This window comes from Hibiscus syriacus, unplaced genomic scaffold (assembly GCF_006381635.1).
Source record: "Hibiscus syriacus cultivar Baekdansim isolate YM2019G1 unplaced genomic scaffold, ASM638163v2 tig00110327_pilon, whole genome shotgun sequence".
NCBI lineage: Eukaryota > Viridiplantae > Streptophyta > Magnoliopsida > Malvales > Malvaceae > Hibiscus > Hibiscus syriacus.
Window position 1 is genome coordinate 655,912 of NW_024062684.1, and position 26,741 is coordinate 682,652.

General features: G+C 35.5%; 3 protein-coding genes and 1 non-coding gene across 4 annotated transcripts; 1 reads left to right on the forward strand and 3 right to left on the reverse strand.

The window, feature by feature from the left end:
• Window positions 1–12,080: 12,080 nt before the first annotated feature.
• LOC120118239 lies at window positions 12,081–12,620 on the reverse strand (the record flags this gene model as incomplete). The annotated part of the gene is made up of 2 exons (XM_039138340.1): window positions 12,270–12,620; window positions 12,081–12,230 (listed from the first exon to the last, which is right to left on the reverse strand). Coding segments are annotated over exons 1-2 (333 nt in total), but the record flags the coding sequence as incomplete, so codon positions are not given.
• A 2,414-nt stretch (window positions 12,621–15,034) lies between these two features.
• On the reverse strand, window positions 15,035–17,308 carry LOC120118154 (pentatricopeptide repeat-containing protein At1g69290-like). The gene has a single exon (XM_039138280.1). It carries the CDS (start codon window positions 17,270–17,272, stop codon window positions 15,305–15,307), a length of 1,968 nt encoding a protein of 655 aa, XP_038994211.1. The 5' UTR covers window positions 17,273–17,308; the 3' UTR covers window positions 15,035–15,304.
• A 96-nt stretch (window positions 17,309–17,404) lies between these two features.
• TRNAN-GUU lies at window positions 17,405–17,479 on the forward strand. The gene has a single exon. It is a non-coding gene; the product is annotated as a tRNA-Asn (tRNA).
• A 3,330-nt stretch (window positions 17,480–20,809) lies between these two features.
• Window positions 20,810–21,938, reverse strand: LOC120118155 (F-box/kelch-repeat protein At2g44130-like). Its single transcript, XM_039138281.1, has one exon. The coding sequence runs from the start codon at window positions 21,899–21,901 to the stop codon at window positions 20,858–20,860; it is 1,044 nt and encodes a 347-aa protein (XP_038994212.1). The 5' UTR covers window positions 21,902–21,938; the 3' UTR covers window positions 20,810–20,857.
• Window positions 21,939–26,741: the final 4,803 nt, after the last annotated feature.

A 26,741-nucleotide genomic window follows, 5' to 3' on the forward strand; every position in this document is an offset into this window, starting at 1 on the left:
ACACATCCTTTGCCTCACCCTGTCGCAGGCTCGCAGCAGCATGTAGGCCCAGGAGACGATGTTGAAACCGTTTGCATGCGAGGAGAATGAAGGATCGAAAGCTTTCTTATCTGATATCAACTCGAGCAGCACAATGCCGTAGCTGTAAACATCGATTCAAGATGCTCTAGATACCGACAATTACTTCCGAAACGAGCAAGAATCGACCTGTTTAGCCGATTACTAGACAAATGAAGCCCCTTCAAATTATGGAAAATACGAAAGTAATCAGGTATAGACCCTATTCCCAGCTAAATTCAGAACCCCCAAGTCCACAAGTTTTGACAATGACCCCGGAATCTCCCCTTCGAGTTCATTAAACCCGAGACTCAAAACCTTCAAATTTCTCAACCCCACAAATTCATGAGGCAGCTTCCCAATAAATGAATTCCCTTCAAGGTCAAGTTGTTCTAATTTCTCCAAACCTCAGATTTCTGAAGGAATTTCATCACCAAATTCGTTAAAAGAAAGAGATAAAACTCTAAGCTCAGTAAGTTTCCCAATCAAAGGTGACAAGTTCCCCATCAATTTCCGCTTTGAACATGTTCTTCTCCTCAATCCAAAACCAATAAATGGAAACTTAAGAGAGCTTTGAAGATCAACTAAAGCAACCTCGAGTAAAGTTATTACCTTCACAACAACCACCGGATAAGTCAATGGAGATGACCCGAGACCTTGAATTGCATGAAACACCAAACCAAGAGCAGTGGTTCGGGTTCTTTGAAAAATCCCAGCTTGAAAGTTTCCCAGATGGATCAAAAACAGAGCTTTTGAACGCCAACAAGATCCTTCTCTCGGGAACCAACTTCCCTGAAACCAAGCAGAAGACAACAAACAAGACCAAACCTTTACACAACAGATGACTTCTCTCATGTTTGTTTCCCAACAAAGAAAGGATCCATCTGTGCTTGAACCAGTCCACCAAAAGTCCCAAACAAACCACTCTTTCTGCTTCCCGGAGGAATAAAAAACTGATTTTTTTCCCCTGGAAACAAATAACAAAAATATTGAGAGGGTCTTTGGAGATGAAACATGCGTTTCTCTGTTTAATTTTTGCTTTATGGGGTCGTGGTGTTGGAAAATTTCGCTATCTTTCTCCCTTTTTGTTACCACATTTTAGTCTTTTTTTTTCCCAGGAAATGAAGGGGTGGAGGGGCCACCACGTAGGGTAAACGGGTGAGGGGAAGGGGTGATGGGGTCCATTTACCGGTCAATTAATGCATCATAACCTTCAATGCACAGCGGCTCCGGGGAAGACCACATGGAAACTTGTGGGGTCCTCTTTGTTTCTCTTACGTGGAATATCTTGCCCACTCACTAGAAGCTTGCGGTGTCGTTAACTTTTCACCGGAAAATAAGCAAAAAGGTAAAAATGAAAACTACGTGGGAACTTCAATTATATTTATAGTGTGTACGTATATTGTTAGTAGATTAAAAAAATATTAATTTAACTTCATACAATTTAAAAATAATAATATTATGTTAATTTATAGTTGTATGTTCTATGTAAGTGACAAGGAAATAAAATAAAATAAAATACATTATATTATATTTGTTGGAATTTTTTATATAAATAATGTTAACAATTATTATAATGTAACATTTAGCTGTAAACATGTGAAGATGGGATGGGCAAATTGAAATCTTAAAAGACACCGCCACACACCATTACAACTAAATCTTATGACATTAAATGTTTGATTGGGTCATCTCATCTTTGATTGGTGGATCAAAGGCTTCCATTTAATTTTATGAGTAAATTACACGTGTAGTACTTAGTTTATTAGTTTCGTTTTGTTTGATACTTAAATTTTTATTTGTTTTATAATTATACCTAACATTTATTTTTTATTTGAAATGACCATCAAGCTCAGTTGGTAGAGCACAAGGTTCTTAACCTTGAGGTCGTGGGATCGAGTCCTATGGAGGGCATTTCATAATTTGGAGGTCTCCTACGGAAGCTGCTCTCAACCTAGTGTTGGGGGGCAGCCTACTATCTTACATCCCCTTATCCCATTACATATGGGAACAAGGGACAACCATTTTTTTATTTATTTTTTTATTTCATTTTCGTATCTCACCATTAAAAACTTAACATAATTGTTGCACGTGACATTTTATGGGTAAATTATATTATTCATCACTTAACTATCTTCTCACTCCTATTTTGGTCACTAAAGTTTAAATTTTTTAATTTAACCACTGAAGTTTCAAGTTGCTCATGTTTTAATCACACTAATTTATTTTATTAATAAATTTTATGACATGACATTTTTTATTATTATTTATTTTATATAATTTAATTAAAAAATAAATTTGAAAGTTAGAGTCATTAAGTTATGACTAATTTGAAAGTTAAATAATTAAATTAAAAAATTAAATTTTAGTGACCAAAATAAAACTGAAAACATAGTTGAGTGATGAATGATATAATTTACCTATAAAAAGTGTCATGTCGCAGAAGTTTTGCTACGTTGTAACGACTAGGTACCAAAAAGAAACAAAAAGTAAACGTTAGGGATGATTTTGAAACAAATGAAAGTTTAAGAACTAAAACAAAAAAATTGATAGTTTGAGTACTAAACATATAGTTTATCCTAATTATCTCTAAATACATATAAAGGATCATTATAGTAATTTTCTAGGTTGAGTCAAGTTAGGACTTTTTATACCTTGAACTTGATTCATCTCTAATCCCAACTCTTCTCTACAAAACTTATTCTGACCCGTCCTAAATTTGAATTCTAATAAAAGTTGGAATCTATAAGTTTTTATCGGAACCTATCATATTTGAATATTTTGGTCATATTTAAATATAATATTAATATTTTAATAACTCAAATAAAGGTTTCTTTAAGTTCGAGGATTACTATAAAATTCAAAATTTTGTTCATGTTCCTGACATTAGCATTCATTAAATCGGCATTCACGATGCCCGTTGTAGACACTAATTTTTTGCCCAACAATACTATCCTCGTATTTCTCGGTAACAAGAATAACAACCAAGTCAAAATACTAAATCAAGGCATTTGAGTCCAAGTGGGACTCTAAAACTGAATAAAGGAGCGTTTCAGTTTGAATAGGACTCTACAAATCTATCTAAAAATAGCCAGTTTCATAGCTATAAATTGAGGCAAAAATAAGGAGGAATGGGGGGAACGGAGATCAACCCATAACCAAGCTAGAGAGTGAGGGAAACCAACAAGACACGAGAGAGGGGATACTCATCTTTGGACGATCTTCACCGAAAAGAAGAGAGGTCGTCGGAAATAAGGTGCCGAAGCTTCATCTCCAGATCCGCATCGGCCTAGTCGACGTTTGACAGAGCAAGTGCCTGATTCAAGCTCATAAGGCTACTGTTGGAAAAGTGATTTTCATAACCTTAAGCTTAAGGTTATATGTATGTTCTGGAACGCATAATTTAGTGGGAGGGGACCCACAAGCTAATAACATTGATTTGTGTATATTGACGTGTTTTCCCTTTAATTATTGTGTTTTCCCTTTAAATCTATTTGTGTAAATTGAAGAGTTTTGGATTTTCTAAGGGTTAATCCTTGTTTAGTCATGCCATCTTTCAACTTCATTTATTTTGGTACTTTTTATTGATTGGTTTATTTATTTTATTTTATATTTTTTTTATTTTTTACTAACGTTTATTTATCTGTTTTATCTTTTTATTATATTAATATTTTTTTATTTTTTTTATATATATATTTTTTAATCTAACAATATTTTTGACTTTAGGGATACTTTTCAACTAATCAAAGGTAAGCAATTCGAATCGGTTTTTTTTTAAATTCTAATTTAAATTTTAATTTTTCGCAATTAAGACAACTGATAAATTAATTGGTACCGAAAGGGCGATTCAAGGGTGCTAATCCTTCCTTGACCGTAACCGACTCCCGAACCCGATACGTTTCTGGTACAACGCAGATCAGGAAAGATGGTGTCCGGCCCACCTAAATTCGTTTTAAAGTGGTCGGTGGCGACTCCAATCCATTTCCCTAAGTCGAAGCCCAATCCCGGGGGCCCAACCGGAAAGACGGTTGCGACAGCTTGGCGACTCCGCTGGGGACCAGGTAAGTGAGTCAGGCCGAAATTAATTTTTGGTTTTTTTTTATGTGAAAATGTTAAATTTTAATTTTAATTTATTTATTCGATTCCAATTATTTATCTTTGATTATTTTGTTTCAAATAAATAGTTGTACTGATGTTTTTTAATGATTTCAAATTTTTTTCAAAATTGTCATCTCTAAGCTCTAAACCCGAGCTCCAAACCCGTTTTAAGTGGGGGTGAAAGCGACGCATTCGTGTGAATTTATTCACCGCATATGCCTAGCAAGTAGCCTTCAGGATTCATATACCTTATGTCTTCGTGTGAATTTATTCACCGTGCGGGCATAAGGGAATGTTTCCTCTCGAGTTTAACTTAGTCTACACAAGCCTGTGATGGGTTTAGGACTAAGGGTCTGGTAAGCCCAAGGGGGCACCAGCAAGGAGAACTCGGGTACCGTGTTTTAGAACCTAAACTGGGAGACTTTGAAGGAGTTAGAGCCTACCCCAAAACCTCATTTCAAACCCTAGGATGCTGGAATTATTTCCTGCTTTACTTTCTGTTCAAAGCATGTGAACTAGAAATTTATGCGGTTGGGACTTGTTCAAAATCAACATGCGGGATAGAGATCATGTCCGGGTAGGAATAATAAGCATGTGGGGTAGGACTTTTCATTTTCATTTTCATTTTTTTATTATCCTTGTCTCACTAACTTTTTTTCTCCTTTCATTTTCTGTTCTTTTGCATTTTTTTTGATCATTCGCATCATTAAAACGAGGTGTTGATCCACAAAAAATGTGTTTGTTAAACGTAAATAGTCTACATTAATGGACAAAGGGGTTATAATACAACGAGATAAAAAGCTTAGAAGTCCAACCGGGATTAAAGAATACTTAGAGGAAAAGGTTGCAGGGGCAAGACGAGGAAATGGTTATTGACCCGGAGAATCCTTTCGAAAATTACGAGAATAAGATGGTGAAACCCTAGCTAAGCTAGAGACCATTATTGATGAATTCCAAAAACAAGTCGACAAACTTCGGATGGAAGGCTCCAAAGACACTTTCGTTTGGAACGAGCTCGGCATAGAGTGAAGGCCGGAGATGCAGTCATTCGAGACCTTTTTTGGGGCAAACAACTCGTCACCCGCACAAGTTTAGCCAAAGGAGCTGGAACGGTTCGACAGGATATTCAACCGGTGAAGAAGCGGAAGACGAATCAACTTGCCAGAGGCTGTGCGGGATCTATACCATCAAAAAGTTTTTGTCTCTTCAGACGTAACATTTTTGTCCCCAATAAGGATTATTCAGAATAATAGGCACATTTTTCGGATCAATGCCTCGGACATTTCATGCTTCATGCATTTAAACATTTTGCATATTGTTCATTTCTTTACATTCACATTAACTATCTTCACATGATTCATCAAAAAATGAGAACACTTCGACCCTATGACATATAAGGAGCTTTACCAACAGTTGTTTGACGCACATGTGGTGTCACCATATCCAGAGAAATCCATGAAGCCCCGTACCCCAGGTAGTATGATGAGAACGCTCATTGCAGCGGAGTCCTAGGGCACACTATCGAGAATTACTCCACAATCAAGAGAATCATACAGAAAATACGTAACAAGAATCGGATCGACTTCAACAACTTGGGGGCATCCAAGTGAGGAAGACCATTTCATCATTTGAGCCATTCTGTTTGGATTTGTTTTTTCATTCTTTTCTCAAGTTTTTGCAAGGTCTTTTAAATAAATTTATGTTGTTTTAATGATGGCGAGCAATAAATCACATTTGCAAACTTGCAATTCTTTGAATATCATTTGAATTAAGAAACTCTGTTAATGGTCCAAAGTTACGGATCTTTGACAAAGTAACATGATTTTTAAAAAAAGGACTTTGACCTTATCCAAAATATACCCTCAAACACCATACCCTGCTCTTGTAATTAACCAATATACTATTTTTCTTTTCATAAGGTGCGGACAACAATTACTATGTTTTTTATTTAAGACGTTCAATGACGATGATGATCTTTACAAATGAAAGAGTCGAGTAGGTGTATCCAGTTTAGGTCAGTTGCTTGAAAATTGAACTCTAAAGATGAGATTCCTTGACTTTCAAAAAACACCTAGGTTATAACAGGTTCTTCTTGACAATCTTAGGAAACTAAATCCGTAAAAACTGAGCTATTCCGCTAAGGCAATTGGTTATAGAGGAAACTTGAAAGCCCTGGCCTTATGAGTAGATTACGTTCAAACCATGACATTGCTCGGACACTTGGCAATTCGGTGTTTGCTCCACTGCTCTTGTCAGGCTGAAGACTCTGTGATGAGATGAACCCTTCAGTTAACTTGATAACTGTGATTATAATATTAAGTTGTCCCTCTAAAGCAATTGGTTAAACGCCCCGGCTTTATGGATTCAGCTAGTCAGATAACGACAAATTAAATCAAATTTATCTAAGCAAGAAATTTTCGGTAAAATGGAATAAGGGAGTTAAGGAACACCTGTTATAGTCAACTACACACGAGCACTCAAGAATTTCATTTTTAGACCGATGTTTTTGCACTGCCTTTGTTAGAGGAGCCTACAAAACTTGAACAAATAGAAGATTTCAGAGGACTGAAATAAAAGGTCTAGTAAGTGATCATGCTAGTTGCGTCATTTTGTCCGCACCCAATTGAAGTGCCAAAGCATGTTGTGATATTTCAAAAAAAAAAATGACATTTTTTACCAAAACCTTAGAAAGGAGGCCAAGCTAAAGCCAACCCATCCATTTGAACGCTGGTCAAAGAGCTGTAACTCTGAAAACGTTAAAAGAGTCATTGATTCCTTTGATATTCTTTGAACTCACGTTTATAATTTGATTCAATTACGAATAATATTTTACAACATTTTTATCGTTTTCTCTCCTGAAACAAGAAAAATGAGAAAAACATTTTCAAACAGAACAATCTCAGATATGAAATGTCTGTAAAGCCCAAGCTCGAGAGGCAAATGGGGCACGATCGATTCCATGGACCAGATTGGCAGACAAAGCACGAAGAGATAACACATAATTCATTCATGTTACATGCATCTTAGACATAATTAGGTGCATCACATTCCTCATTTTAGCATACATGATTTTTGCAGCTTTTAGAGTCAAGGATAATTGATTCGTAAGCGCCTTTAAAGAACGATGGTGGTTGCTTAGCTCGGCAGCAAGAAGCTACCGATTGAAAATTTTCTCTCGAACTCACAATTTGCTCGAGAGTAAATTTCAACTTCTCAATGAAGGATCTTGAATCCAAGACAACACAAGCTCAACTTCATGACGAAGGGGCGGCTGATTGTCAACAAACACTTCCCAATTTCAGAGCCAATTTCAACTTCACATCGAAGGATATTGGACTCCAGACAACGTATGTTCAACTTCACGACGAAGGGACCGCTGGTTGTCAACAAATTTTCCCGATTTCAGGGCCAATTTTAACTTCACAGCGAAGGATATTGGACTCCAGACAACGCAAGTTCAACTTCACGACGAAGGGACCGCTGCTTGTCAACAATAATTTCATAATTTCAGAGCCAATTTCAACTTCACAGCGAAGGATATTGGACTCCAGACAACGCAAGTTCAACTTCACGACGAAGGGACCGCTGCTTGTCAACAATAATTTCATAATTTCAGAGCCAATTTCAACTTCACAGCGAAGGATATTGGACTCCTGACAACGCAAGTTCAACTTCACGACGAAGGGACCGCTGCTTGTCAACAATAATTTCATAATTTCAGAGCCAATTTCAACTTCACAGCGAAGGATATTGGACTCCTGACAACGCAAGTTCAACTTCACGACGAAGGGACCGCTGGTTGTCAATAAAAAAAATTCCCAATTTCAGAGCCAATTTCAACTTCACAGCGAAGGATATTGGACTCCAGACAACGCAAGTTCAACTTCACGACGAAGGGACCGCTGGTTGTCAACAAACAATTTTCCAATTCTAGAGTCAATTTCAACTTCACAGCGAAGGATAGTGGACTCCAGACAACACAAGTTCAACTTCACGACGAAGGGACCACTGGTTGTCAACAAACAACTTCTCAATTTCAGAGCCAATTTCAACTTCACAACGAAGGATATTGGACTCCAGACAACGCAAGTTCAACTTCACGACGAAGGGACCCCTGGTTGTCAATAAACAATTTCATAATTTCAGAGCCAATTTCAACTTCACATCGAATGATATTGGACTCCAGACAACGTATGTTCAACTTCACGACGAAGGGACCGCTGGTTGTCAACAAATTTTCCCGATTTCAGAGCCAATTTCAACTTCACAGCGAAGGATATTGGACTCCAGACAACGCAAGTTCAACTTCACGACGAAGGGACCGCTGCTTGTCAACAACAACTTCCCAATCTCAGAGCCAATTTCAACTTCACAACGAAGGATATTGGACTCCAGACAACGCAAGTTCAACTTCACGACGAAGGGACCGCTGCTTGTCAACAAAATTTCATTCAGAATCAATTTCAACTTCACAACGAAGGATGTTGGACTCGAGACAACACAAGTTCAACTTCACAACGAAGGGACGGCTGGTTGTCAACAACCAATTTCCCGGTTCCAGAGCCAATTTCAACTTCACGACGGAGGATATTGGACTTGGAACAATGCTACTTACTTGGATTTCAACTTCACGACGAAGGATATCCAATTCCAGACTCAACTTCACGACGAAGGGGTCACCAACGGTTTCAACTTCACAACGAAGGGAATCGTGCACACAAGCAACATCCATCTTTAGATTGGATTTTAACTTCACGGTGAAGGATATTCAACTCAAAGAATGAGTGTCTGTCAACACACTTTCCAGTTTCAGAGTCAATTTCAACTTCGCAGCGAAGGATATTGGCCTCGAAACAACGCAACTTACATTGGATTTCAACTTCACGACGAAGGATATCCCATTCTCAGGCTCAACTTCACGACAAAGGGGCCATATACATATACAACTTCACAACGAAGGGTATTATACCCTAATAGGTTGACCTTACTTCACGACGAATGAGTCATCTGTAACACATCAACACCAAAGTCTTCAGGTCAAGTTCCACCTTCACGACGAAGTATCTTGAGCCAGAAGACGATCCAGGAGTCACTTTCCAAAAGCTTTGAGTTTGATTTCAACTTCACAACGAAGGATATCGTACTCAGAAGTTTCCAGTTCAACTCGACCTCACGACGAGGGAGTCATTTTGTGACTCAATTTAAATTAACAGATCAGTCATTGCATCGGATTTCAACTCTACGGCAGAAGACGTTCGATATGGACAAAATTTGTGTCTTTTTATCTTTGTCCTATTTTTCGTTCCACGAAAAAGGACAAAGAGGGGCAGCTGTAGACACTAATTTTTTGCCCAACAATACTATCCTCGTATTTCTCGGTAACAAGAATAACAACCAAGTCAAAATACTAAATCAAGGCATTTGAGTCCAAGTGGGACTCTAAAACTGAATAAAGGAGCGTTTCAGTTTGAATAGGACTCTACAAATCTATCTAAAAATAGCCAGTTTCATGGCTATAAATTGAGGCAAAAATAAGGAGGAATGGGGGGAACGGAGATCAACCCATAACCAAGCTAGAGAGTGAGGGAAACCAACAAGACACGAGAGAGGGGATACTCATCTTTGGACGATCTTCACCGAAAAGAAGAGAGGTCGTCGGAAATAAGGTGCCGAAGCTTCATCTCCAGATCCGCATCGGCCTAGTCGACGTTTGACAGAGCAAGTGCCTGATTCAAGCTCATAAGGCTACTGTTGGAAAAGTGATTTTCATAACCTTAAGCTTAAGGTTATATGTATGTTCTGGAACGCATAATTTAGTGGGAGGGGACCCACAAGCTAATAACATTGATTTGTGTATATTGACGTGTTTTCCCTTTAATTATTGTGTTTTCCCTTTAAATCTGTTTGTGTAAATTGAAGAGTTTTGGATTTTCTAAGGGTTAATCCTTGTTTAGTCATGCCATCTTTCAACTTCATTTATTTTGGTACTTTTTATTGATTGGTTTATTTATTTTATTTTATTTTTTTATTTTTTACTAACGTTTATTTATCTGTTTTATCTTTTTATTATATTAATATTTTTTTCTTTTTTATATATATATATTTTTTAATCTAACAATATTTTTGACTTTAGGGATACTTTTCAACTAATCAAAGGTAAGCAATTCGAATTTTTTTTTAAAATTCTAATTTAAATTTTAATTTTTCGCAATTAAGACAACTGATAAATTAATTGGTACCGAAAGGGCGATTCAAGGGTGCTAATCCTTCCTTGACCGTAACCGACTCCCGAACCCGATACGTTTCTGGTACAACGCAGGAAAGATGGTGTCCGGCCCACCTAAATTCGTTTTAAAGTGGTCGGTGGCGACTCCAATCCATTTCCCTAAGTCGAAGCCCAATCCCGGGGCCCAACCGGAAAGACGGTTGCGACACCCGTAATGCGATTAAAAATAGAACGTGATCGGAATTTAAATCTTGGATTCGGATAGTTCAAAAAATGCATCACTAATGTGAAGATAAAGCAGTTGGTGGAAATAAATCTAATGATGCTAATGTATCAACGAACTAGAGATTAAATTTACAGAGCTATATATTCAACATAAAAACTACCTCAAAATCAGTAATCCATCTTCAAAACCATATGTATCGGAGAAGATGATTCTCCCTTTCCCAGCCATTGCTTCATTTGACATTTCTCTTTGTTTTCATTGGCAAAGGACTCGATCTCCGACATAATTACGCTATGATACAAGAAAATACATGCGGAAGTTCATGATGAGAGAGCCTTACCTGTTCCAGTGCGACACCAATGCCAATTGCAGCATTGCCATTGCTGTCGACAGCAAGGAAAACAAGAACAGTTGTCGAGCCAAGAAGACGGTTTCGAGGGTACTGCAGATTCCCGGGGCTCTTGTTCTTGTTCGACTTCCTCTTGTTGCTGCTGCTGTTCGTCTTGGGGCTGTTTCTGCTGATGTTGGTCCCCTTTTTCTTTATTGGAAACAACATATTTGTCACCTTCCAGACTGCAATGAGAGTGTATATTGTTTATGACAGTCGAAACTTATGGCATTCATGAGCTGATATGGGTGCATTGAGTACAATATGCAGCAAAAATGCACGGAAATTCCAAAAGAAACATCACTTTCTCGTGGATCGGTTTTTTTCTAATACATCATACATGATTAGCATAGAGGTAATGAGAAACATAAACAGAACAAGAGTGACGGTACCATATGATGGCCGTGCATCTTTATCCTGCAACGAAAACGGAGTATATTCCTCATCGAGCAAGCATTAGGCTTGAAATTTCTATACGATTATACATGTAAAGGTTATATATGTATTCATGGAGAACAAGAAACCGTATCAGGTTATACATCTTGTTTTGCATGGAGAAAAAGTAATATTGAGTACATTATGCAGCAATAAAGTGCAAGGAAATTTTCAAATAGAAAGATTTCTTTCTCATAGTTCCGTTTATATCTAATACTCCATATATGGTAGACATAGAGGTAAGGAGAAAGAGAGAAGCATACAGGGAACAAGAGTGATGATACCATCTTTTTATGCTATGATTCCGACAGGAGCAGAATGCCCTGCTAGGCTGCTACAATCGGAATAGTAGCATGATGGCCATGCACCCTTCTTCTTGTATGAATTCCTCATTGAGCAAGCATTAGGCATGAAATTTCTATATGACTATACATAAATGTTAAGGTTATATATGTATCAGGTTAACATTAACAGCTACATAGACTCCAAGGCATCTTGTTTAAAGCATGTATAACAAGGTGAGCATATGATAGTCAAAAATAGGATAATTGCTGATAGAGAATGTCATTAACTTACACTGGAAAGGCAAAGGAATATTCACTGGTTCCAGTTTCATTAGAACGACGAGAAGTGCTGGGTGAGTTCCAGAATGTCGTTTCCCCGTTTTGTTCTTCAGCACTTGGGTATGTTTTATCCTCTGCGGTATAATCTGATATCTTGTCAAATTCAAAACTCGTTTTGTCAGGCTCCACTGCATATGCAACTGGTGAAGTAATTAATGTAAATAACTCATCTTTGAAAAATTCCCCATATTTTAAGCTTAGAAAATGATCTCTGGAGAAACTAGTGTTCCCTACTTGGATGCTAAACAATGAATCGTTAGAAGCAGTACTCCAATCTGCAGGATTTGTTGATTCACTTTTATCAAAGACCGAAGACGGGATCCTATAAGGATCGAATCCTTTTAGGACTCTGTCCATCACTTGGATTGGAGGAGATTGTGTCAGTGTTGATTCATCCATATGACTAGGAACTTTAGATTCAGGTGTTGAACCACCAGATACATGATGTTCATCATCATGTTCAGCATAAGAAGTCGTAGCTGTGCCTGATCTGGTCTCTGATAGGTTTGTATTAGCTTCAACCTGATCATCTATAGATGAACCAGGTGAGGATGAAGAGGACGACAGCCTCAGCCGTTCAGATGAGATACTTTTATTACTTTCATTTGCATCAGACACATCTGGGTTAACGTAAAAAGGGTCACATTTTCTTCCTCCTGGATATGCTTCTAAAGGTTTACTTCCAGTTTCAACATCAAGTTCTAGTTGTTCGTTTAATTGATCACTAATTCCAGTACTCTCACTCGAATCCCTCCTATTTCTGTTTCCGGCGATAAGTTCTGGTTGTCTCAATGAATCCTCATTGATTCCACTCCCAACACTTCCTTCTACGTCTATTTCTGAACTCTTACTGGCTCCATTCTCATGGTCAATGTCCATAACTTGAAAGGAACCAAGTGAAATCCCAAATTAGGTCACCATTTCCATGAGCAGTTAAGAGATTGACATTTCAACAGCTCCAAGCATTACCTAGTAACATAAAAACCCAGGAAGCTATAAAATGAAATTTCTTTTTGAAGAATATATATATGTATACACACAGAGCCTAAGCAATGCATCAAAGCTTAACATTTCACAAAACAAAATATTTTATAACATTAATTCAGGAAAAAATAATGAATGCATTCTTCAAATTGAAGTTTTTAACACCCTTTTTATCAGGAAATTGGGGAAACACTCATACAAACATGAAACCGCTGGAAATTTAAAATCGTATATATGAGAAAGAAATCGAAGAAATTTCGCTATCGAATTTGAAACTTGTAAAATTCGATAACATTTTTTTCACTAAATTCATCGAACGAACAAATTTGTCTCCGCATTATTGAAGAAAAATGAAATTAAGTTCCAAATTAACGAGCATTTTCATCACGAAGATAAGTTGCACTGTTACAGTTATCATCAAATCACTATATGAAATAATGTTTATAACAGAAAATTTTCAAAATAATAATAATAATAATAAAGAAAATAATCGAGAGAGTAAAAACAAAAACAAAAACAAAACTGACTTCGGAACATTAAAGCCCCTGCTGAAATCAAACTCGTCGGAGGCAGCCTCTGACCTCAACCGCCTTTCTGTTTTCAACAAGTATTTGAAATTCGTATTTGCATATTAAATTTTTAAATAAATAAAAAGAAACCAGAGATTAACAAAAAAGAAAACAGAAATTAAAATGAAAGAAAAGAAGAAAAGAAAAGAAAATGGTGAAGATAGACTGGATGTGGAACTGTGGATGGAGTAGCGTTATTTTCTGAAATTTCTGATTTTATTTTGTATTTTGTAACTAATTTCACCACATCTACGTTTCGCGCCATCTTTTATCAATTTATTCATTACTTGTCTAATTCTCAATTTCATCCTTCCACTTTATAAAATTTAAATGTTAGTCCTTCCATAGTTCCATTTTGATTTATTAGAATTTAATCACCATGCTCTACAAAAACTGAGAAATTTCTTTTGTTGGTAAACATATAAACTTGAATCATATTTTTGCTAGTTCTTTATATATAAATTGTTGGATCGTTAATTTTTAAGTCTGTGATTTAACAATAGTGTCTAATAGGAGTAGTATTTTTTTTTAATTGGACTAATTTCTCAATGAATGATTAAATTCGGAGTCAAGTCGAATCAGACCTTCTCTCAAGACTAAATTTTTATTATTATTATTCACGAGACTTGATCGAGACCTCGCTTAATGGACATTTCAAGTTCATTGTCTCTAGACCCAACTGAAAGCAAGTAATGGGATTGTTGAAGAAAGCGAAGAAAAGTATTGGAAAACTCTATTCTACTGCAAAAGGAAGAAAATGACTCGTCCATACCAACAAATCCACACAAACCTCCACTGGTTTCACAGTCCTTACATGCAGGAGTACAGTAAGAATCATTATACTGCAAAGATACCGAATTTTCACTTCATGGGATCCCCTTCATCTCAGAACTCGTATATCGATGTGGATGATGAACACTGGAGCTTCGGAAGCTCCAAAGAATAGCCTGAGTCTATTCCCCTCAATGAATCATAAACACAAAAGGTGGATGTGGGTGCATTTTGTGGCAACCCTATTCCATTCACCCCTTTTCAAGAATACAAACACGATAACCAAACCAGTATTGCACTAGTCCTCACTTTGATCAAACAAGGGATACGTCGTAGAGAAACTGAGCAGGACAATGACATTGGAACCTGTTAAGAGTGAACGGGCTCATTAGAACCAAGCTAAAGCTTCTGGAATTCTGCAATGAAGAGCAAGTTGACATGAGAGGGTCTGCAACAACAATAGTGCTGGTCAGGTAGTCGATGGAAGAAAGTGTAAATGCCATTGCCAGTTGAGAATTGTAGAGTACCAGCATAACATTTTACCTATCTAGCAAAATATGGGGGAAAACAAATTTTACTTTTTCATTGCATTTTCAAACTGATTACACTGAGTCGGGACTTCCAAATTCTCTCAGTATAGAGCAAATAATCTCTGTCATATTCTAAAAGAAGGAAATGTAATTCACCGATTCACCTATCGACTATGGTATAGAATAAATTGATAGAAGACCAGGAGATGTTTCCTCCCAAATAAGGCTTCTGGTTTCTAGGCATCTCAGTATTTCAAGTGAGCTTCGAGTTTCCAGGACATCTACATATTTCAAGTGAACAAAGTAGCACAAAGTTCATGGTGATATTGATGCCTTGAGACAAGTAGAACTCCGTCAGCTTTGATGTTTCTCTCAGTTTCAGAAATACTACCGATATTTATGCATTCAAACCAGCCCAGTTCTTGAAAGCAATAAGTGCCTCCATCTTCCTGAAGCTCCTCCTCCTCAACTTTGACACTTTAAGCTTCTTATGCTTCTCCATGAATGCTTGCTTGTACCTCCACTTATCCACAAAAATTTTCATTTCTTGAGACCTCTCCACGACTTGCATCACTGCATCGAAGAAACCTCCTTTAACGAGAGCATATAGGAACGCATCAACCAAGTTGTGATCAAACTTGATGCCCTTCCCTTTATCACCCGAAATTTTCCATTTAATCTCGTTCCATAGCATCAAAACACTGAAATATTTCTCTGCAGTCACATAACCATTAATGAGGGACAAATATGTTTGATCATTTGGCTCAAACTGCAGGAAAGTCATCCTTCTGAAAGTCCTCCTAGCATCTTCCAACCTCCCAGCTTTACAGAAAGCATGAATAATTGAGTTCCAGTCATGAGTTTTTATTTCAATGCGAGGGTCTTCAACAACTTCATCTAGGAATGCGGCCATCAATTCGGGTCTTTGGTTCTCCATCAGACCCGTCATTATAGTAAGATAACTCCCTTTCAAGTCATGTATCCTTGCATCTCTCATATCCCTAAACAATGTAAAAGCAGATGGAAAATCCTGACTCGTCATCGATGCTTCTATTAGCATGTCATACATTCCTGCATCCAACTGAAGCCCTGAAGTACTAATATCCATTACTAATTGAGTTGCTTCGGCAGTTCTAAGATCCTTGCTGTAAGCTTTTAAGATAGGCACATACACTCCAAGCCCCACGGAACCACCCTGAGCATTCATTTCATCAACAACGCTATGTGCCTTATCTGATAAACCGAGATTAATACAAGCGCTAATGATGCCATATCCAATAGACTTGTCAACCTCAAGCACATGAAACTCCAACTTTTGAGCTTCAATGATCAACCTAGCTAAACTCTTCACAACTCCATTCTGAATATACCCTTTAACCACTTGACAAAAAGTTTCATCATTGAAATGCAAATCTTTCCCATTACCTTCCCTCAAACTACGCAAAATCGTAGCTGAAACTAAGTCTATGTAGCCCGACTTAACGTACCCACCAATCAAGCTATTGTAAAGCACTTGTTTATTTGAAAAGCCGAATTCGGACATAAGATTTTCTAGCTCATCTATCTTCTTTTCAAGCCCTTTCAATGCAAACAAATATGAAAGGAAACCAAAACTAGATTCATCTGGCCGAATACCTAAGACAGACATAGTTGCCACTACTTTTTCAGCATCCGAAACCGATTCAAGTTCATAGCAGCAACATTCTAGAGCAGCATTACAAGCAGCCAAATCAGGTTTCAAATAATTCAACCTTTCATCAATTGCAATCCTACAAGATTCCTCAAAAACCCTCAAAAACGCAACAAGTCTACCACTTTTCCTACTAATATCAACAAGTATATTACCCCACAAGCCAAAAGGGACAAAATACCTGTTCTTGAACATGCATTTTACAAGAGCAAAAGCAGGGGCGGCGGTGTTGGCCACACTCATGGAACTCAAAAGGGTAGTCACGGTTTCGAAAGACAGCAACTTTGGGTCCTTTTCGATCACAAAAACCACAGAGGCAAATGCCCTTTTCAGATTTTGGGTGTCTTTCAAGGATGATAAGTGGGTAATAAGGGAGTTCGTGAGGGGCTTACTGGGAAAACTGCAGCAAGCGGTGAGGATTTTAAATGATTTCCAGGCTTCATCGATGTTTTGGGTGACAAGGGATTTCTCAAGGGTGGTTTCTAGAGTGTTTTTTTGGTCTTCAGTTAGGGTTTTGGTTTGAGAATTTGTAGAGTCCTGGGTTTGTTTTGATTGCTCGTTTGGTCTTAAGGCAAAAATTGAAGGTTGAAGAAAAGAGTAAAGGGTGGGGATTTCAGTTGTAGAGGATGAAGAGAAAGCTCTGAAAGATGTTGAAAACACTGCTTTTCTCCACATCTCAGCGTACAAACTGCAAAGATTGTATCGCTCTCGTTCTATCATTGATTACACATAAACTGCGAATTGTAGCGGCACTGTTATTTGTTAACTATGTGGATAATTTAATTTTAAATCGATATGTTCAACCTAGCTGGTATAGCTCAGTTGGTTAGAGCGTGTGGCTGTTAACCGACAAGGTCGGAGGTTCAAGCCCTCCTTCTAGCGTTTACAAATATTTGTGATAGTTGCAAAGAAATCACTATCAGCAACCATTACCGTTGAAACATTTCACGCGGAAACTGTTTTGCATATCGTAGAACTTCTTGAGTTACCACGCTGGCTTGATCTTGATGCATTGAGTTCAGAAGTTCTTAATCAGTTTTACGATTCAACAGCTCTAGATATCTCATATGGCCGATTTTACGATAATAAATGATCTCTTCATTCGGACAGTCTATCATGGATGGATAAGCATTATGAAAGTTAGTTGACAGAGCAATACAGTTCTTTTTGCAGTCTTTGAAAAGCTGATCTACTTGAGACTATGCAACACACCGTGTTCTGTATATTGGTTTCTATTTCGATGCATCTACCAGCAGTGTGAGATTAAAAGTGTGCCATGATTGTTCGTTGCCAAGTTGAATGCTGGTGAGGAGAGGGAGAAGAAAACTCCAGAGAAGTTCAGTAGTACTTGAACTGGTAATCCTTGCTGACCTAAAGTTTCATTTTTTTCTGGTTTACACTACATTTGTAGGGGTTTTCAACATGCATTTGAACTATGCTTTCTACCCAAGGAATGGTCAAGTTCTACTCGATATTCAACTTCTCCTGAACCATGCACAGAATCTAGAGTCTATGTTTATGGTTTTCGAATCAATATCTGCCAGTGTTCCCTCGAAAATGATTCGAGAATGTTTGACCGACAACAATAGCAAGAGCCATCATATGAAGGGTAGCTTTGAGTTTAGAGTATGTATCAGTTTCAAACATGTTTGCAGGAAGGAACACAAGAGACAATGGCAACAATGATCGGCACAGCGTATGGGAAACAGGAACTGACAATGTTCCATATGTATGGCAAGTTTGGTTAACGTATCGACTAACATCTTCAAACAGACACTATGTAGCTTCACCTCCTCAATTGGTGAGAACAAGTGGTAATCAGTAGTAATTATTTTATGATTTGGTTCTGATTCTTTTATGAACAAATGATTTGGTTCTGCATCAAATTCCCATGAGAATATGTAGAGAACAAATGATACAGCAATCAAATATCAGGATTCGAACACCGAACTAGCTGATTACCACTTCTCCTAGCGGCTATAGGAACCAACAGGCCAAAGGGGGGGGGGGGAGGACTCACCTGAGAAAGTTGAGAGAAGAAATTGGGTCTGTCGACCGTACTGTCTCCTATTTGACCAAACGTTAAAGCTATAACAACAGCAGCCGAAAGATTTGTGATTGTATAATCAAGGTAAGTGTGTTGAGGGAGGCGTCCTCGTCTCTCGAGCAGAGTGATAATTGCAGGCCATGTGCCCAAGAAGAAAAGAGCTAAAAGCATGCATGCTATGGCGCCTCCTTTGCTCTCCACTACGTACATGATGGTCTTCAACGAGAAAGCTCTGGTTCTGGTATGATCCTGAAATGGCTAAAAGCATGAAAACATGCTAGTTTTAAAGGCATTATCTTCTACCAAGCTCACCAATGGGGTCTGTGAAAGAGAATCTTAAAAAAAAGTATCTTTTAAACCTACGTTGAATTCTGGATCTGCAACAAAATAATAGAATATAAACTAGTGGTTGCTCCAAAGTAGGTATTTTGACAGTTTCTGCATAAAAATAAAGTAGCGTACTTGGTTACAGCAGATTCATTTGACCTCTACCAGTTTTAGATATGCTCGCGTTTCTTCCTTCTCTTCACCACAGAGTGGGAGAAGTATTGAAATTGTATACTGTGAAAGTCAATAAGACCGGAGAGATGGACTGAATACTGATTTTTATATGACTCCAACATGAGTGGTGAATAAAATTATGTCTCAAAAAATTTGAATTTTTTAAATTCTATTTATTAGAATTGAGTTATTTAAACTATTTGAGTTTATTTTAATATTTGTTCTAATTTCAAATTTAAATTAAACTTGGATTTATAAATTTCAAATAATCAAAAATTAAAACTACATCGTTTTGACTTTTAACAAATTAATTTAATTATTTTATGATTTGGTTCTGATTCTTTTATTTCTTTAAATTTACTTAATTAAATTTGAATCACATCCTCCTCAATCATCATAGAATATAATGTAGCTTCAATTTTTCTTTTTAACAATAAGTTTCTTCAATTTCGTGTTTTATCAATCATATAATAATATAACTTGACCTAATAATTTCATTAACAATAAATGTGATTAGTAGATACAATAGGTTGAGATGAAATTAGAATGTTTAAAAAGTTTGGGAATTAATTTAAAATGAATGTCATAGTTTAGGGATAAAACTAAAATATTTAAAAGGTTACGGATTATTTTAAAATAAAAAATCATAATTTAAGATCATATGAACATGCATTGATGAAGCAATATTCTTTGGGGTTTGTGGCCATGTCATGTTACATAATTGGAAAGAACATGTTCATACGCAAACTGTAATGGAATGCGAATAAAATTAGGGGATCCAGGTTGGCCATGTCTGGTAATACATCATCCCTTAATGAAAAAAGTTTCTATACACGGCCGTCTGATTGGTGTATAACTCCAAAGTCAAACATAACATAACAGAGAAATACAGCTGCCTATTTAATGTTTAAGGACACCATTAACGACCATCACAGCAACACCAAGTGTTATCATCTTTAGAAGATGACACAGTACGAAATTCTCTGTAATTGGAGGTAGAGATTGAAGGAACAAATGCAAAGATAGGTATATTTTAGTATTGGAACCTATAATATTTTCTGTCAGCCCACCTATTCTGTTGGTTGAATAAATAATGCCAATATTTAATTTTATTCGATTGTATTAACTTTAAATTTTTAGAATCAAATTCCAAATTTTATATAATAATAAAACCTTGTATGCATGGACATTTGACTCAAAATTAATAAGTTTTAATTCGTTGTTAAGATTAAACTTTTAATTGATAATTTAAATTTGTGTCGAATCAAATAATATCTAATTGAGTTGAAATGATAAAATATTTAATTTAACTCGAAAATAATAATAATATAATATATATTTAGATGTAATTATTATAATATTCATCTTTCTATATATTTTTTTTTTGGGTGGATATGAATTTTAAAGTATAAAAACCATCAGATATAAATATTAAAATCGGATTAGGGTGGAATGAAAAACCCAACCCATCTGTCAGTCAGCCTGGAATGAGCAGTGAACCCAAAAAGCTTAAATCGATGGTTGTAACACAAGTTTGAGTCTCTTTGTAAACTATTACCTTTGACCATATTAAAGCTATAAAAACGTATATTCATAATATTATTATCTAGAATAAGAAAAAGACTGATTTATGTACATCAAAATTGAAAGTGAACAAAATTGTAGTAGTAAAACAGAAATTAGCAACAGTTTTGCATTGTTTTCTGCCTTAATCAGATTTCCGCACAACAGCCCGACTGGACAAACCCTGAAAACTCATCAGGCACACTGATTTTTTTCAATTTACCATTTTGCTCCCCCTTGAGTTCCACCATATAAAACCCGTGCGGTCCACCTTGATACTCCGACCCGGTGACCAAGACCAGATCCCCAAGCGTAATCCCGCGCGACCCGACCCGAACGACAGGGTCCAACTCCGCCCAGTCTATCAATTTCCCGTCTTTTCCAATCCCAGCACTCGATCTCGGGCACCGACCTGGTTCCCAAACACCTTCCGCCACCCTCCATTGACCCGACTTGAACTCGTAAACGTCAGCACTCCCGTCGAACTGACCTTGACTCTCCGTACCGTACCCACTCACAACCCAGAATTCGTCTTCCCCGATCACTACGCCTTCACACTCGTCACGCTCTTTACTCAGCTCACCCAGCTGAGTCCACTCGTCGTTTATCAAATCATAAACCCACGCCGTTCTCAGCGCGTTCTTGTTCTCGTCATGCCCGCCCGCAATATAGACACGACCCGAACATGCTCCAACCGCAAAGAAAGACCTTTTCGATGGCATATCCTTCCCTTGACTCCATTGCTGAGCCGTGAAATCGTAGATAAAAACGTCGGTAACCGGGTCGTAGCTCACTGGGTTCCACCCGCCCAACACCACAAGCTTCCCCTCACAGCTTGCTAATTGACAAAACGAAGGCAACCCGATTGGGTATTTGGGAACAGGGGGAAGTTTGTACCAACACCTATTCACTGATTCAAACACGGCAACTACATAACTCGGTAACTCACCCGGTATTTTAGGTCCGTTCACGGTTCCACCGCTAATGGCTTGAACCAAGCAAGCGACTTTCTGGGTGTACCCTAATTTTTTTCGGTGATAGTAAAAATCTTGGCTTTGGAGCAAATCCCTCCATCGGTGACAGACTCGGGAGGCGACTCTATGAGCTGTGTAAGGTAGCCGAGTTAAGCACTCAAGACTGAGTTCATCGGGTAAACCCGGAACCAACTCGGTCGAAATATCACAACTTTGCATTTCTCAAGTTTCTAGAAGCTTTCAGTCCCAAAGGCCATGGAAGCATTGCAAACCAAACTGTCATCCGCATCTTATTTATAACAGACGGTTTGATAACGGACAAAATCCACAGCGCTGCTTGATGACACGTGTTCGTTGCACGGAATTTTTGTACAACTTGATCTGATCTTTTGATTGCTGGTTACGATACAGCGGATATGTATCAACAAGAACCTACAAGTGGCGCCAGCTGATTATTGGTTAGGCTCATGATATCCATTGCCTGATTCCGCTTCTGATTGCTCTGATCAACGTGGTGGTAAAGAGATAAACGTCTCTCGCACGTGCTTACGTGTCTCCAAGTTTATTCAAAACAAATTTATTATTTTATGTCGTTTTTCATATTAGTTTCTTTAAAATATTATAAATTCCGAGTTTAAAAATAATTTTTACTTTTTGAATTCAAATTCAGATTTATCTTTGAATGAGTAATTCATATTTCAAATTTCAAAGTTTAAGGACACGGTAAAAATATTATATGATGCAAGCATTTGTATTTCTTTAAAATGAATTTATTACATACTATCTATAAACATTATATATGTGCCATTTTCTCAAATAGATCAATTTAAAATATTTAAAAAATATAACTAAGTAAAATCATCAAAATTCAAATTAAACTAATTGAGAGTATCAAAATTTTCAATTTAAATAGATAATAGTCAATGCCTTTATCAAATTTATCTTCGTCTATAAACGATTTTATTAAAATTATCTTTATCCGTCGACACTTTTATCTATTTGTAACTTTACTAATCTGATACCGTACTTTGACTTGAAATCTATTTTTAACATTTATTGCATCTAATTTTATTTCTTATGTTATTTGACATTGAAACAATTTTGTTTATAATAATAAATTGAAGACAAAGTCATTAGTCATTTCATGTATTGCTTTTGTTAAAAGGTTTAACACTTTTTTAACGAAATGTTTTTCTAGAAACGTCGAATTTTATATTCTTCTTTTTTGAAAATTATCTTAGACAAATGACAAAATTAATATACGACGGGCTAGCCACGATGTGGAAAGTTTCCTAGAATATCTTGGTATGGCAATTGGTAAATGCATGCCCAATTGACAATTTGCTTTTGAGATTCTTAATGTGGAAGATATGAATAAGAAAATGATGGTCCAATTAACTATAATGCGACATCGGAAATAAAATAGTAAATTATACAAATAGTCTCCCAATTATAAGATATTATTTTGTTGAGTTTCTCGATTATTAAAATGATCGTCTAAACTATTTATATGTTTCAAATTTATCATTTTTTGTTAAAAAATTGATGACAAACTGAGTTAGACGTTAACATGCTGATTGAGATATGACAATCATATTTTAGTGGTGTCTATAAGCACCGTTGCTGCATTCAAGTACTAATTGATGACATAATGTTTCGAGCATTAACTCAACAACATAATATAAATGAAGACTCGATCCACAAACTACAACTCAAACGATTTTGGAATCATATTTTATCATATCATAGTCAGCAAATTAATATAAAGCTCAGGCGACCGTCAATTTTAATAGAAAATGATGAGTTTGAAACATATAAATAGTTTGATGACTATTTGAAACTTTTAATAGTCAAATGACTAAACAAAACAATACATCATAATTGAAAGGTTATTTGTGTATTTTACTTTAAATAAAATTAATATATTTATTTAATAAAGTCTCCATTCAGGAGCAAACTTTGAATTTTAAAATATTATTTGAATATAATATAATGATACTATATAAATTTTATCTAAATTTAAATTGTAATAAATCGAAGTAAAACTTAAGTTTAAATTAATTTAGTGATAAATTGTAAATGATTTACATTTGATGATGCTAAACATAAGATGTCGAAAATTCCCAAAATTTTCAACACCCCACCCCTGTCATACAAAAATGTTATAATAAATATCCTAAATTGAAGATGGGAGTTATATCCAAGTCAAGTAGTTAGCACTTAATGACAAATGCAGCTTCAACTATTTTCTCCTTTTTCTAGAATCTTAGGAGAAAATTATTTGGTAAAATATACATTCGGGTACTTGATTTTAATTTCATCATTCAATTTGATACTTTCTTTTTATCAAATCAGAGTGCATGAATTTGGATTATCTTATACAATTTACCACGAGGTTTAACATAGTTGAACATTTTAAGAGGTAAGGTTCAAATTAGAATTAGAATTTAATTATTTAGTTCAAATTGATAAACTTTTTTCCCCTTCAGATTCGAACTTAAAGTATCAATTTAAACTAAAATATAAAATTTAAATACCAATTTTAAATTCAATATCAACTTCAGACCGGAAAGACTAATATAATAGTTATTAGCATGATCTAAATATATATTAGACAAAACATATATTTACGAGTAAAACAATTTTGTGGACAATACTAAATAATTGAAATTAGTTAACAGGTCAGATAGCTTACTTGCCCAATTATTTATAGATAAAATTCTTTTAAAATGTATTTTTTTTATAAATAAATAAACCCAAAGGTCAAAGAGAATTACTTATAAATCAATGCCATGTGCTTAATACATGAGATTAAATATGTTTTATTTTTCACTACTGATGTATAACAAAAGTTAACAAATATCGATGGTCTTATTTGATGGATGATCAGTGTAGGTAAAATCGCATTTAGGGGATCAAAATCAAATAATTAATTCGAATCATAAACATAAATGAAAGGATATATATATTTTTTATATTTTGTAATGATAATAATAATAAAGTATGTAATTTTTAATATTTTAAATAATAAAGAAATAAATCCCATATTTCATGTTTGATTCAATCGAGTCGAGTTTTTTTTTTTGAATATTTTTATTTCCATTCATGATGAATGTATCTGATATTTTAATTTTATACGTAGAAGTCAGCTTTTGCAATAATGTTGCTTTGGAGGATTCAAATTTTTGTAAGATTTGCAAGTTCATCCTTTGCTGAAAGGCAAAAAGTGGTCCCCAAAGCTCCCATTTGCTTTGTAATGCAATTGGGCCACCGTCCCCGTTTTACTTTTTAAAACGTAGGGGACCAATAATGTTCTTCTAGAAACATTTTATTTTAATATACTAATAATTCATTTTACTTGTAAAATTAATTTAGTTATTTCTAACCTTTAAATTTAAAGGCCCTTCCAAAATAAATATATATTTTTTCAAATAAAAAAATAAATAATTCAATATAAGTTATTTTAACATAATTCTTTTGTTCCCCCAACATCTTAATTCCTAAAAATATACATTTAAAATTTTGATTTCATCCTTGACCGAACTCTTTATCACTTGAATTGAGAGAAAAAAAAAGCTAGCCTTGAAATTGATTCAGTACAACATTGCAGGAGCCAGTGTTGTTGTAGATGTTACGGTCACTAAACTCTAAAAAGATTAAATTGTCATTAAACTTTAATTTGCATAACGGTTTATCATTTAAAAAGTTTCAGTTTTGTTACTAGACATTGATTTGTTTGTCGTTGAATCACTAGCACTATGACGACATGGTAGTTTCTTTTCAATTTTATTTCTTTTGTTTATCATATTAGTCAATTGTCATCTGTTATTGATTTTTATTCACTATAAAATCGATATCAAAATGTTTGTATTTTAATATTTTCCCTCATCAAATTAATTTCACATAATATCAAAATTAGTATCCAACGTTTATCGAAATGATCATTTTAACTCCTATTTTTTTTTGAAGTATTTTGGCCCCTGACGTTTCATTTTAGGACAAAAATATCCCTAACATTTGAAAGAATAGTCACTTTAATCCTTATTCATTTTTCTGGAGTATATTGGCGCCCAACATTTCATTTTAGGGTAAAAAACCTTATTTTAGAGCGTTAATGGTGTGTTAACTAATGTTTTTCATTTATAGAGGGGGCTTTTTGTCCCAAAATAAAACGTTGGGGGTGGGCTAAAATACTGTTTAAAAAAAGAATATGAGCTAAAATGATCATTTTAGTAAACGTCGGGGGACTAATTTTAACATTATGCCAATTGATTTTTCATTAAATCTACTCAAAATCGGAAAAAAATCCATCTAAAGTTTTGATATTTTAATACTTCGATCTCTTCTAATGGTTATCTGATGAAATTAATTTTGAGGTATATTGTTCATTTTCTCGAAAGAACGCTTCTCACCATTTAGATTTTGAACAAACACCTAGACCATCAAATCCGAGCAATTCCCAAACTCCAAAAGTGATAGATTTTATGTTTAATTCCTTGAGCTTGAGAGAGTTTTGAAAAAAAATATAAACCGATAAAGTGATAAAGGACGATGAAATAAGTTTGTCAATATCTAAGATGGCCACAAAAGCATCAATGTCAAAAATTTAGTACTAAAATTATTTTATTTTAAAATTCAACGACTAACAAGATAATTTTTTTTATTAAGCTAACGTGATTATAAGGTAGTATCTGTCCTAAGTACTCTTAATAATTTGACAATGAACACTCATCACGCTTGAGTCATTGGTGTTCGAACCTGTAACCTCTAGGAACAACAACGATTCTTTTAACCACTGGGATAAGTTAGTTCGTGCACTAACAAAATAATTTACTCTTGAACCATAGAATAATGTATATAGAAAGGATCATATAATCATAAAATTAAAATTTTATATCAGAATTTGACACAAACGTCAAATATATTATTAGTATTTATTTTATATGAATATACACATTACAAAATATATCAAAGTATCATATTATATATTCATATTCGAATCGGGTTGAACGTATGCATATATGATCAATCAGATATGCAAAGCAATTCTTGAACCATT